The following is a 14,492-nucleotide window of genomic DNA, read 5'->3' as shown; positions in this document are numbered from 1 at the left end:
AATGAGGCCTGGAAGCATCATTATTTTTAACACCCCCATCTAATAAGCTTTGTGATTTAGTTTAATTTAATATATGTTGGTTAAAGGACCCCTGAAGAAGGGAAATCTTAAGGCTAACAATTAACTGAACTTTCCCATGGCATTCCTCATCCTCACCTCTGGAAAGATAAGATACATTACTTAGATACACTTACGCTGCTGCTGGTAACAAATGGGAGATCTTGACCAGTGTCCTTCAGCTCCGTGAAAAAGAGCAACAGGAGAAAAAAATGGTCTTGATCATCAGTTTGAAAGATCATTGTATTGTATGATAGCTTCCAAGTATTGAGCTCATAAATACGTGTCAGGTACTGTACAGAGTGCTTTACATGAATCATGTTTAAGCATCACAATAATCCAGTTGTGAATTCCATTTTGCAGATAGTAAGACTGAGCTGCAAGCCTCACACCGAGTAAATGATAGTTGCCTGATTCCATAGCCCACTACGGTAAAGGTCAGAAGTCCTAATTTTCTGACAGTGGGAACTTATGGAGCGTAAGTTGCTAGAGAACTTCATAGAAGTTTCTTCTTTGAAGGCCAGACAGTAAGAGCTGGCTCTAAATTCAACTAGCAACTTGGCTCTTTAAGAGAGAACAGTAGGATAAAATGACCACATGAAATTCACGTCACCATAGTTTTTTTCTGCCCTTGGAAGGAGAAACTGCTTTCACAGGGCTAGAGTCCTAAGGAGTTTCAGAGTGGAAAACCTGGTAGTTACAACCAGGACAAAAGAAAACCATGGCATCAGAGAAGAAGAACGGTTTCTTGTGGTTATCAGCTCATTTTTAAGTGCCATTCTAGAAAACCAATCCCTCCTTGTATGGGTGGAGAAAAGAGGGACACGTTTTGTTTCCCACTGGAAGAATGATGTGGAACAGCTCATCTGTATAAAATTGGCATTGGCAGTGCTGCTAGGGCCAATGAGGCCTTCGGGACTCTGCTGAGCAACTGCTGGTTGTGCAAGCCGTTGGCCTGAAAGCTGGGGTGTGTTTTGCACACCAAAGCTACTCATTCCAGCATGGCAAAAATATGTAAGGAAAGCTGTAACTTTCTCTTCACATGTCACTTACTTCTTCCTCTTTGTCTGGAGTATTTCAGGAAGGGGCTGCTGACTGTGCGTACTTGAACAGCCCTCAGGCAGCTGGGACAGGGCCACCAAGGGGCTGCACCAACATGATCATTTATTGTCTCTTAATTGCACATTGTCTCTTTCCTCATACCTACCCACAGTGCCACCAGGCATTGTTTAGACTCTCAGGGGATACTGAGGATTAATATTATTGACCTATATTGTTGAACTTGTCTTTTGAATTTTCTTAATCCTTCCTTACGGCACAAGAAGACGGGAGATTATTTCAACCCCCTCCCCAAAAAAGCATATTTTGCTGGTAGACATGACCATGGGAGTAGTTTGCTCAAGTTGATGGAATTGATGTTTTTCTGCTTCAAATGAAAACCGTCATGTTGAATAAATGGAGCCCATTTTTCTTTCAAAGAGAATTTTTTCCTCTCCCAACTTGGGTCTTTCTGGGGTGTTCTAAGTCCTTTCTTCTCTGAAGTTGATTTGCCCCTGTTGAAAATTGTGTACAGCACATGTCATCTCTCTCTCCCCAGAATGCTTAGTTTCGTGCTCTTCATTGTATCTTCAGCCAGCCTCTCCCATCTTCATCAACTCTCATTGCTGGTCCTTGGGGCATAAATCCTCTCTTACCCTGTGTCACTGAGTTCCTTGACTGCTTTGACTTTCTTGCACTTGTTGCTGTGATTTCTGAACTGCGTGTGTCTGATTTGCCTTTTCCATGCCTCTGCCATGGCGGTAGGATTTCTTTGTGAACAGTAACTCCAAGCAGGTAAGTAAGCAACTACGTAAACCTTGCTTACTATAACTTCTTGGCTCACTGTAAGCTCAAAATGTCTTGGTTATTCAATTTTTTTTTTCAGATAGTGTAACGCAGTGCTTAGGTAATTCCGCGTTGGGTTTCAACTCTGACCAGATATTTAGAGGTCTGCCTGATCACATGGTGCCTCTTACTATAACTCCATATTGTCTTTGTTTTCCGAAACTGCTACACAGTTCCAGAGCTCTTTCGTTTTCTTACATTTTAAAAATGCCATGATCCATTTTTTAAATTGATTCTGACCTCTGATAAAATTAAACTTGCTATCTATCAGGTTAGTCTGTATTTTCACCTTGGTGCCCAGTTTACTCAAATAGTATTTTATATATAATTGGTTTTTTGCCTCTTCCACCATAAATTATGACTGGCCATCATTGCTTATAGCTTTTTGTATAGCAGCAGAGTATGCAAAGTAGTGTTTTGTTGTTAATTCAAGTAATTGAACTAATGCCTTGAACTGCCCCCTGTCTGTTATCCATCAGACTCCAGGGTGATGAAAGGTACCATCTGGGCTTGGGAGCTTCCTGTTGCACATGAGGACGTTTGGGAGGATTTATTGTTCAGCTTTTTGAGTGCTCAGGATGCAAATGGTTCTGGAGTGAACGGGCTCTGCAAAGGCCGGGACTGGCCATGGCAAGCCTCAGCCGAGCTTGATTCATAGTGACAGTTCTTCTGTCTGCTATCCATAGGGATTTGGGGGACAAAAGGAGGGCACCACTCACTGATAATTTATGCACGCTTAGCATCTTCAACTTAGAGATGCACTTTGTTCTTCGAAAACTGCTTTTTCCAATGTGGGTGGTCAGCTTTTCTTACTATTTCCCTTTGTCAACTCGATTTTAGCCCTTCGTTTCAATTCCACCACCTCCCTGTGCTCCCTCCCTCACCATCTCAGCTTCGCCTGTGTGTGTATGTGTGTGCGTGCATGCGTGCGTGCGTGTGTGTGTACGTAAACAGAAAATATAAAGGAAGAGTGTGTGTCTGAAGTCAGAATGTCCCTGTTTGACTTTGATGGATTTCTTTCATGCTCTTTATAGAAAGAAGCAGATGCCATTGATGACACACTGAGTTCCAAACTTAAAGTCAAAGAGCTTTCAGTGATTGATGGTCGGAGAGCTCAGAATTGCAACATCCTTCTATCGAGGTATTGTTGATGTTGAATAAATATTTCTGGTAGGACCAACTTTTCTCTCCTGTGGCTCCAAACCACATGTTTGTACTTGTTCTTTTAATCGGACTCTGCTGAGATTCCGTTCTTTGGATTCTCTTCTAAGGTGAGGAGAACTCATGGCCCTTACTTTCCCTGAGTGGAATGGGTCCGAGCTAGATGCTTCCTTTCTTAGAGTTTAATTTCCACAGACTCCTGAAGTTAAAGAGCGGAACGTCCCAAGTCAATGTTTGTTTTTGTTTATTTTTCCAGAGAGCCTGTAAAATGGACTTTACCTTTATTTATATTTCCTGGCTTTAGAGATATTTTGACTGTTGAGTAACACTGTCCCAGAATCAGCAGCAATGATGAAAGCTCTTTGTTTCATTTTGCTTTTCTGTGTCACCTTTTTATACTTCAAGTTTATGATTTCATGCTCTTTTTGAACATTTTTATGACTAAAGAGATATGTAAATCTCAAACCCCAGTGAAATGCTAATTTATCCATTTCAGCCCTGTTCAGAAATCTTTCTCATAATTAGTGAACCATCACGGCCTTGGAACTTGAAAAGAAGAAAGGAAATTTGGGAGGCTGGAATCTACTCATGGCTTCAGGCACTGTGTCAGGTCGTCCTGGGCATTTCAAGTAGTTTTTCTGTGTCTCATCTTTTATCTAAAAGGGCTTTTATGTCAGGCAAAGATACCTAATGAAGATCCTGAATTTGGGGTCGTTAAGCATAAGCCCCATTGGTCACGTTCTGGAAAGAAAGTTGTATAGGTATTAAAGCTGATGTAAGGTGGCTTCGCTTTCAGGGAGAGTAAAGAGGGAAAGTGGCCGTTTTTGTTTTTTATTTATTCAGAGAGCACAAGCAGGGTGAGGGGCAGAGGGAGAGAATCTCAGGCAGACTGCGCTGAGCCCTGAGCCCGACATGGGGCTCGATCCCACGACCTTGAGATCATGACCTGAGCTGCAATCAAGAGTCAGACACCTAACCCACTGAGCCACCCAGGCGCCCCGGCAGTCTTTATTTTTTAGATGGTCTCACAGTGAGTTTCTTTTAACACAAAGTGCTGCTGCTTGGTTTATCGCATGGAGCTTGATTATTAGCCAGATATATATTACTCTAGGGAGCAAATGTTTCTTTTAGTAAAAGAGAAACTGAAGCTTAGTGAGATCCCTGAATTTTAATATAACCAGTAAGGTAACATGAACCATCCTTTTAGCATTTCATTTCTGCCTCTGGCTGGAAGCTATGTAAATGGCCAGGCCCTGTCCTTAGCCCCATTTTTATTCCCTGAACACATGCTCAGGAAGATACCAATGAAATAATCTGAAGGTCTACTTATTTTTCTTCTATAGTATGTACAATTCATTTTGTTATAATTTCTTTTTACAAGTCACATTCTTAATAGTGACATTAAATGAAAATTTGGGAGAAGTTTTTTTTTTCCCTAAAGTCTAGACTTTCTGCCTATTTTGTGCTTTTGCAGTCTTGAGGAACACTTTTAAACAGCTTGACAAAAGGAGCTCTCACTCTGCATTTCTGCAGTGCTTAAGTGCTTATTGCAGTAAAATCTGTGACCTAGTTCCTCATAGACAGATTATTCTCAGCATGAGATGTCAATGAGGGTAATAACAGTAACACTACTTATAGATAAGGTTACAGCTGTTTCTGGCAAATTTCCCATCTCATTATTGAAGGAAGTATTTCATATTTGTAGTGTGTAATTTCCTTGTTACCTCAGAAGTGTCAGAGCCTAAGGTGACTTAGAACTTGAGTGTATCTAAACTCTCTGGAAGGTAATTTTGAGAAATTGCCTTGTATCTGTTAAATTGTCTATTAAAATCCAATTTAACGAATGAGTGTTATTGTAATGAGCATAATTAAAGAGCATATTGTACATAAGGTAATTTTGAGTCCCAGTTGACCTTACAGTAATTAGACCTTATGGATCAGGTTCTAAAACTTTCTTTCCCACAGAGGATTCAGCCCTACATGGCTTTTCTGCTCCATGATCAATAGTTGTACTCTTGTCAGGAAAGCACAGGACTGACCTGTAATGTGCTATGTGGTAAGGGTAACAGAAGTGAAGCGGATTTAGTTTTAATTAGGGTTATATTTGGTTGTTTATCCGGTCAGCAGTTCACCTTGCTTTCATTCTCCCCTCTTTGTTGGCAATGCATTACCACACATGAAAGGAGCTATGGGCTAGAAGGAAGGAAGAAATCTATGAAAGTGTGTACGATGCTTTTTTCTTAGAGCTACCACTTTGGAGCATTCATTTGCCTGGCACTGTGCAGGGTGCCGCAGAGCAGACCATGACTCGGGGTAGCACAGCTGCCTTTGTAGGCTCGTGGCTCACTGGAGAAGAGAAATGGCACAGGCGAGGTGGCTTGTGAACAGCTCAGGCCTAGACTGATCTGACCGGAAGGAGCCAGGAGCTCAGCCAAGTGAGGACACCAACAGGGCTCAACAGAGAAAGGGGGCCTCAAAGAGCGATAACAGGTACTTGGCAGGGGGACGGGAGGCAGTTCCAAAGAGGCATGCCACGGAAGCCAAGGCACGCGAGGGGTCGGCGCACAGCTAGTAAGGAGAGCCCCACAATTTTAGCGATGATCAGTCATAAAGAATGAGACTGGGCAAGAGTGCCTGGGAGCCATGACTGGTGCCTTAGTGAGGGCACCGCTCAGCCAGAGTCAAGCCATACCCTCCTCATCTGTAAAATGGAGATGAGTGGACTGGTCTTCTAGTGGGCTCTCTCAGTGTTGGGAATGTCAGACGCAGTTCGTGTGAAGCAGCTGCAGGGACCTGCATGTGGTCATTGCTCAGTTAGTGGCCTGTGCTCGTGCCCATGGGATCAGGAATTGGTACAAGTTGTTTGAAGTCTGCTCTCTAGGGTTTGCAGGATAGGTTGGAAGGAGTCACGAGCTGGCAGTGAGAGCAGCCGTTAGATAGGAGGCTCTTCCTTATGTCCAGGTGAGACCTGACGAGAGACAGAATTGAGAGAGACACAACCCTCAGCAGGACTTGGACACCGGTGTTGTGCATGGGGACAATGAATAGGAATGTTTCCAAGTGAACGTCAAGATTTCCTTCCTCTCCACACTTACTGTCTGTCTGCTTTTCTGCTTATTTCATGGTGACCCTCTGTTTCTTACCTTGCTTACTAGGAATTTAATTCCCAGCAACATAGTGTTCTCTCCAGATTCCCCCACAGTATAAGCCTGTGGTGTATTCCATGGGGGTATCTTAATGAGCACATATGTCTGTAGTGTTTGGTTATCCTTAAAAGCTGGTTCTTACTCCACACTGAAAAAGTTAGCGGACCCTTTGCTAAGAGCACCTGCCACAGCCTTGCCAGGAGCAGAGAAGGGAGTCGGAAGCAAAGCCCTTCCTGTCCCACAAGCCAAGCAGGGGAGGGACGTGCAGGCTCCATAAGTGGAACTTGCTGGCTAAGTGACCAGAATCATTTGCAGCTCCTGAAAAGAGACTGCCTGGCAGGTGTGAGTTTGAAACAGAAGCTCCAGGCCACGAGGGACCCTGCCTGTCACAGACTTGAGAGTGGAGTGGACATGATGTTCCTCAAACTAAGAACCCCCCCCCTCAGGCCCCAGGCAGAGTGAGCAACAACTTATTGGGTATAGACAGGCGACATGTGGCAATTTAAAATTGACTCTGCTTTAGTCCCTAAAACAGGCCTCTCCCTCCCCCCCAAAAAAAGAAACTTGGAAGCTGGTTTATACTGCAAAATGAACCCACCTAAAATACACTTTTATGAAGTGTTCTGCCGTCCTTTTTTTCCAGATGCTCACTTACCATGGCAGCCAGGGTGCAGTAAACCACAAAAAGCTACTTTAAAGTGGGGGGATTTGGCTTACATCCACTGAAGCAGAGCTAAGGCTGATCGAGCCGTCCATCCCTAACTGATTTTAATTATGCCTGGATGTTCCAATTCTCTTGGCAAATTTTTGAAATACTTGAGTGGAGCAAGGTAGACTTAAATACTGTTTTTTAAATGGCCGGTTTGCTTCCTGCCTTGTAAAGAAAGTTGAAGTGGATGTCTCAGAAGTTGCCACCCTCCAGCACACCAGAACACTGCCAAGCTTTAAAAGCAATTAAAACGTTAGAACTGGTAGGGTCCTTAAATTACAGAGATTAGCGACTCATTCGGTGGATGACAGACGATACTAAGAACTCGGCAACCTACGGAACCGTCCCAGAGGGCGGAGTGCCCTTCTCCTCTTTCCCCCAGGGTACAGTTTCTTTGTCTGCTCCAGCAGGCCACGTGCAAGGCAGTACGGTGACAGGTAGATTTTCTTAAGTACTACCCATTAAAGTCTCCAGTCTCTTTGTGGGACACATAAAGAGAAACCAAAATTGTTATGTATTAGAACTAGTGTTTAGTCCAGACAGCCTCTGGGGGTTGAGAAGCATAAATATATACAATTTCAAAAGCAAAAGTTCTGCACTCCATATGGGGAGCTAATGAAATGCAAATCTGATACTTCAAGTATTGTTCTCACTCCGATTTTCAACTCCTTTTCTTTTAAATGCAAAACAGAAGGACTCAGCAGAACCACACCGTAAAGTAGTTTCTTCAACTCAGTGTGAAAAGGACACAGAACTCATTTATTTTTTTCTTACAAGTGGAGCTTTTCTCAGGATGACTATAGATGTTTCCACAGCCAGTTGGTTTTCATTAGTGGCAGTTTCAACCTTCCTTAATGTTCCTCTTCCTTGGCACTGCGTGGCTGAACTGTGGTGTTTGTTCTTAACTGACTCAAAGCCTTTAGTGTCCTGGAATTGAGGGCGACCCAGAGCCGGTAGAGTGATGCCAGGAGACAGTTTTTAGCCTATCATCTGTCTTACCCATGCCAACTTGGCTAAACTGTTCCAGTTAAGTTTGGGGGTTTTCCATCATGATGTTCTGGTGAAAATGTTTGTGGGGTGTTGATTGTCCCAAGAGTGACAATAACAATCGGAAGTCTGTGCAGGTCCAGGAAATTACGCTGGCACCGTACCTCAGACTAGGTGATAGGATGAGTCTCGTTTTAGAACATGAGCAATTTGGGGGCGCCTGGGTGGCTCAGTGGGTTAAGTGTCCGACTCTTGATCTCAGGGTCCTGAGTTCTAGCGCTGTACCGATCAGTGCACATGTTCTCCTCTCTCTCCCTCTCTAAAAAATGGGGGGGGGAGGGGGACAATTTCATATACCGCCTACAATGCTGTATTTGGATTTGAAAACATGAGATAAAAGAGAATGCTACTAGTACGATACGATTCACAAATTTGTTCCTTCCATGTCCTACTTACTGGCACATGAAACAACATTCAGCGTAAATAGCAAGATGGCTGGTTTTAACAAGATCATGTCAAAATCTAGAGAAAAGGACAAGCCCGAGTTGTCCAGAGCAGGGTGCATGCTGTCCGGCTCTCCCCCAGGGTTCTCTCCTCTTGTGACATTTGTGTCCACCCCTACGCTCAGGCTGCCCTCTCGTTTTTCTGGAGAGCATGAGTGTTTCAGCTTATCCTTTGATTCTCCCAAACACGATAACCACCTTTAAAACAAGAACCCTGTCTTCTAATTCTTGTTTAATACTGGGCCTAATGGATGTTGTGTACAGGGAGGAAACTGGTGAAATAATGGTTGTGAGAGTGCTTTGGGACGTGTTCGTGGTAACCCTGCTAAATGCGGTGTAACAATCACGGAACTGAGTGTGTTCAGGTTACTAAAAGTACTGCTTCTTGTCCCCGGTGCAGAAAAGTCTGTTGTAGAGTAATACCTATGGTTTAGTGAGCCTTATCCGTGGCCAGGCAGAGGGCTAAATGCTTTATTCCACTCTGTAGATGGGAAAACCAAGGCTTAAGAAAAACTTCATCCAAGGTGCCACCAGCCGGGCATTGTCAGCCAGGACTAGGGCCCAGCCTGATGCCAAAGCCCCCGCCTTCAAATGTTGCCCGCGAAGGCTGTACGGCTTGCTCCGTATTTGTGCGTCATGTCTTTATCTCTGGGCCTCATGTGACTTTTCTTGAAGATCCTAGACTAGAACCTACCAAATAAGGTTAATATGCCACTTTAGTGGTAGTTTAATAAGGAAGTAAGATTTTTTAAAAGTAAGTCTGGACCTAATGCTTAACAAATAGAAGAGTGACTCTGTTGTTCTAGCTAATAATGTGATGAAGACTTCTCCCCCTGCTTCAGACTATTGGTTGTGTCTAATAAAAACACATTTTTGCAAGTATGTTTTAGTGACTCTTCTTTATAGTCCATACTTTGTTGTGCGGACGTAATCAAGACATAAATCCTTAATTAAATTAGTAAATCATATAAATTTATGGTAAACAGAAAATGGATTTGTGGTTTTGCTTAAATTCTTCCCTAGAAGATATCAACTAGATAAGCAGATTTGTGAAAGGAATTTGGTGTTAGGAATCAAGAGTTTCATGTTTGTGTTAGATACTGTCGTTTTCCGTATGTTTGACCTTGGGCAAATCACTTAGCCATTCTGAGCCTCAGTTTCTCCCTCCATTAAAAAAAAAAATGACCATCACAGTTATTTTAAACCTCTAACGAAGTAATATATGTGCAAACTCTTCAACCATGAAGTGCGTTATGCATTTTATTCTGTGTATTAACTATTCTACTGTTTAATAATAACAGATTTCAATCTTTTTAAAATCTGTTTTTAATCTGAAAGCAAACTTTAAACACTCCTGATGAATAATCAAGTTCAGAATTTAGTTTTTTGGAGGTGCCGGGTGGCTCAGTCAGTTAAGCATCCTACTCCTGACTTTGGCTCAGGTCATGATCTCAGGATTGTGAGGTCGGACTCTGCACTGCACGTGGAGACTGCTTGAAATTCTCTCTCCCTCCCTCTCTGCGCCTCTGCTTGCACACTCGTGCACTCTCTCTCAAAATAAATAAATCTTAAAAATCTTTAAAAAAAAGACTTTAGTTTTTCTCGTCTACAATTCATGGATACTATATAGTAAAGGAAACTGTGCGTATAGGTGTTTTCCCTATTTCTCATCCTCCAATCCCTTACTTAAGGAAACTAAACAATAGAACATAACAGCTTTGTTCTCTGTGTCAGCAGAGCATTACGGAGTTCTGAAAGAATGTTAAAGCCGTTTCAAAATACTATTTTTAGGTGCAATATTGTCAGGAAATAAGCTTTCACTAAGAGATTTTGAGAAAAACAATTCTTGAAAATCAGCAGCTGGAGTAGCAGAATGAATTATCTTGCATTAAATTTTAATACTCAAGCCAATATTGTTAACAAAATAAAATATTCTTCATCCAGGTTGAAATTGTCCAATGATGAAATCAAGCGGGCAATTCTGACAATGGACGAGCAAGAGGATCTGCCCAAGGACATGTTGGAACAGGTGAGTCGCCAGACTTAGAGCACAAGGGACAGCTGGCTGTCAGCAGGGAGTGGGATAGTGAGAAAATCTGGTTGTTGCTGGTGGATGATTTCCTCATCTCTGAACCAAGGTTGAATGTGGCTCTCTTAAGAAACTTGATTCTCTCATTCTCCTCCAAATGTTAGGTGAAAAGGAAGGTCACAAAGTTGTCAGATGCCTGGGACCCACAATGCCAGCTTCTGTCCCTCATGCCGCAGTTATTATGCCTTCATAAGTCATACAAACCCGTTAGCTTCAGGGAAGTCTGCTGGACAGGAATATAGAGAATCTCACTAGTACTGTGAGATCACAGACTACTACGTAAACTGATTCATTACTGAATCCCTAATGTAGTTTGTGTCTTGGCCTCGACTCGTCATTCCTACGCCGCAGGACTTACTGTTAAACCCCTAGCTCTGTCATCTACGTCGAAATAATTCATATGAACCAAGGCCAGGCAAGCTGAGTGGAGTGACTTACCCTCTCTCCGTGCTGTATTCCTTTAACACGTCTTGTGGCACCGTTCCAACTCTGTTATGTGTTTCCCCGCAGCTTTGTTCAGTTGTCCCCCAAATGACAACGTTGAACTAGCAGATGTTTCAGGGATCATTACCTGTCTCTCGGTCTGGCCCTACATTTTTTGGTGCTCCGAGGAGACCGTCTCCACACTCTAAGACTGTTCTGTCTGCTTTCTCATTGTCCTCGGTACGAAGTCCGGTTTTGAGTGATTTGGATCTAGAGGTCCACGTTTGTCAGCGCCAGGTCCACTGCAGGTCAACTGTGGGCGCCAGCGATTGTGATGCCGTCTGAACTTGAGGTCTCAGCTGCAGGCAAGCTCAGCCTCCAGAAGCAGAGAAGGAGGCCGTTTGCATTGTTAACAGTGATCTTGGCTGGTGTGGCTGCTTCGGGGGGAGTGCCTGTATGTTTATGCATTTTCCACAGTGTGCTCACTGATGTCCAAAAAGGCCTCCTCCGACACAGGCAGAGCAGGGAGGAGTGATGTGTGTGGTGTCACCACACCTCAGTGCACCTGCCCCCCTGAATCCAGCAGCTGCAGTCGTCCTGGGGAAACCCTCACGCTTAGCAATGGAATAAGTTGTCAGGCTGTCCTTTTTGAGGCTTGACTTAGTTACCAATGGTCAATGACTGTGTAGCCAAACCTGTTAGGATACTTTGTGTACAAGTAGTTTAAATGGAAGTCCTAAACCAAAAATTAATCTTTTAGAGCATTTTGCAGCTTCTCTGCACACTCTTCCCTCTTCATCTGTATACCAGTCCTAACAAGAGTCTCTGCCCAGAAGTGCAGCCCACTGCCCCTCTGCCCCTCTCTGGCCCCCAGCTGACCCTGCAGTCTGGTTGCCTGCATCAGAAGCTGCTCTCACAGAGGGAGGAACTAGGCGGGAAGCTGCATTGGTCCTTAGGCCTTCAGCCCCTATTGACAAGGTCGTATGTTTAAAATTCCACAAGATCTGTTTACTGTGAAATTGCATCCAGCAAAATTCCTCCTTGAGGGAAGGGATTTCAAGATCTTGCCAAAAGGGCTTACAGTGCAAATAGAATGTACTTCAAATAAATACAAGTAAGAAAATCGATCTACTGACACAGAATCTGGCCAAGTGGGATACTTTTGACCTGGTCTGCCCTGATAATTCTGTGTGTCCTCCTCTGGTCGTCTACCACACTCTTCCCTTCCCTCCTTATTCTACTCTTCTTCCTCTGCTTCCTCTTCCTCCACACAGCGCTTCTCCCAGATGAACTCTGAAGCTAGCCTCTCTTTACTCCTAGTTATGATTTGTGTTTGAACCACATTCGTTCCCTCGTCTCCTGCTTTTAGCTGCTGAGCTCAGAACTCAGACAAGATTGATACACTCCTCTTTCTTGGAATGTGTACCTTTCTCCTCATTCCCAGGTGTTTGTCTAACTCTTCATTCCTCTCTTAAAACTATCCATACACCGTCCTTTGACTCTGCTCTGGGAAGGACTGAGCCTTGGCAGGTCCCTCTCACAGCGTTCTGTACAAAAGGGAGCTGGTGATTGTGTTGTCATGAACAGGGGCCTGTGGGCTTAGCACACACAAAGCAGTGCGTGTGTCATGGGGGGAGGGGGAGTCCCTAAGACTAGAACTGAATTTCCTTGCCCAGTAGATAAAAATCCAAAGTAAGGGGAAGAAACAAGTCTTTTTCTCTCTCTTCCTTCTCCCTTCCTCTTGCCTTATTACCTTCCTCCCTGAACTGAGGAAGAGCAAGAAGACACGTATCCTGTCCACTGGCACCATTTGAACACAGGAACATCAGTGCCTCAAATCTGTCAGGCCACCAGACCAGTGAACCCACTGGCATCCACATCCACTACATCCCGTCAGGAAAGAGGGGTGTCTCTGCCCTCTGCTCTGGCCTAGCCCTTCCTTCTGCTCAGACACCCAGCCGGATCAGAGCACCCTGCCCCCCTCTTCTCGATCCTACACCTTTTCCTCTTGACTCTTAACTTGTTCGAGTCTCCCCATTTCACAAAACACCACAAAAATACCACACATGCCCATCTAGCTACTGGCCTCTCTCTTTTTTGATACAAGCAGAGTTCTTGAAAGCTTGTCCACACTCACCTCCTGTTCACTCTTCCTCACCTCCCTAAAGCTGTTCTCACCAAGGACTCACCACCTCCTTGTTGCCAAAGCTAGGGGGCACTTTGCAGTCCTTATCTTCCTTGATTTGCTGCTGGTATGTGACACCAATGGCCACTTGCCCCATGGTGAAATGTGTTTCTTTGGCATTTCATTGTCTCCTCTGAAGGTTCCTCCTCTTGTCCTCATTCCTCAAACACTGGCTTCTCTCCAGCCCTGCTTTGTTTCTCTTGATGGTTCCCCTGGTTACCTAACCTTACATCCTTGCATGTTACAACCAGTATCAGTGCTTTGTCTTCTAAACGGCTCTCTCTAGGATGTCAGACCCATTTGTCTACCTGCCAACAAGGAATCGCTACTTGGTACTCTTGCCAGTATTTCAGACACTAAACTCACTTTCTCCCCATCCACTCTCCTCCAGCCATTTCTTCCTGGGTTTCCTATTCCACTCTGTATACATTGTTACCTAAGCCAGAAGCCTGGATCTCATCCTTTTGATCCTCTACCATAATTCATCATCCATCAAAAGTCAGGCCTGTTCTATTCAACCCCCTAAATAGCTCTAGAATCTGCCCACTACCCCATCCAGGCCACCATCCTCTCTCACCTGGATTACTGTACCAACAGTGTAATCACAACCCCCCCCCCAATACTTTTGATCCTTTCTAATTCTTTCTCCATTCTCTGAGCATGGTGTTCTTCTTAAAATGTAAATTCATTCCCCTACTTAAGATTTTAAGTTCTATCCCAGAGCCCTCAAAATAAAGACTGAACTTCTTATAAGGTCCTTGCTTCTCCCTGCCCTTGACCACTGCTGCCCTCCCCCACTGCCATTACAGCTGTTCTCCTTGCATAAATGCTGTGCAACCCACTCCAGACCCTGACACATGACAAGCACTCTGACCGGAATATATTTCCCACTGCGCACCATTCACCTGTAGTTCTAATCCTCTTTCCCTGCTGGTGGCACCCAGACTGACTGCCTTTTCTGAGGTCCCTTCACTAAATCCAACAAACTTTGGGAACCTACTAAATGAACCGTCCAAATGCCAGCTTCAAGTTATGGGGAGCATCTTGGGGTCCAGAGGGTCAATGTCATTAAAAAATGTATATATCCAAGGGCATCTGATCCAGATAATAGCACACATGGACAAGGCTGTGGTGTATATACACACACATATTTGTAACTTTATTTTTTTTCATTTAAATTCGATTTAGTAACTTTAAAGGAAATCAGACACAGAGTACTTTTTCAACTTTAAATATTCTTGCTATTTCTCCTGCATTCCATGTTCATTTCTTCTGCCAAAATAAAATATGGAATCAAAACCCAAATCCTACTGTGTTCTTCTCATCCATCTCGACACGGAGCAAAAAA

At 43.9% G+C, this 14,492-nt stretch overlaps 1 protein-coding gene across 1 annotated transcript in view; it reads left to right on the top strand.

Annotated features, from left to right (window-relative positions):
- The window catches only part of DAAM1 (dishevelled associated activator of morphogenesis 1), a 162,299-nt gene that overhangs the window by 128,477 nt on the left and 19,330 nt on the right, over positions 1–14,492 (top strand). Inside the window, exons 16-19 of the mRNA XM_040641825.1 lie at positions 2,976–3,082; positions 10,392–10,476; positions 10,692–10,711; positions 14,344–14,358. Of these exons, the coding sequence (XP_040497759.1) occupies positions 2,976–3,082; positions 10,392–10,476; positions 10,692–10,711; positions 14,344–14,358 (227 nt within the window). The remainder of the gene's footprint in view (positions 1–2,975; positions 3,083–10,391; positions 10,477–10,691; positions 10,712–14,343; positions 14,359–14,492) is intronic.

This window comes from Ursus maritimus, unplaced genomic scaffold, assembly GCF_017311325.1.
Source record: "Ursus maritimus isolate PB19 unplaced genomic scaffold, ASM1731132v1 scaffold_25, whole genome shotgun sequence".
In the NCBI taxonomy this organism is placed as follows: Eukaryota; Metazoa; Chordata; class Mammalia; order Carnivora; family Ursidae; genus Ursus; species Ursus maritimus.
The sequence above is the reverse complement of the archived record's forward strand: the minus strand, read 5'-3'. Positions and strand labels throughout refer to the sequence as shown.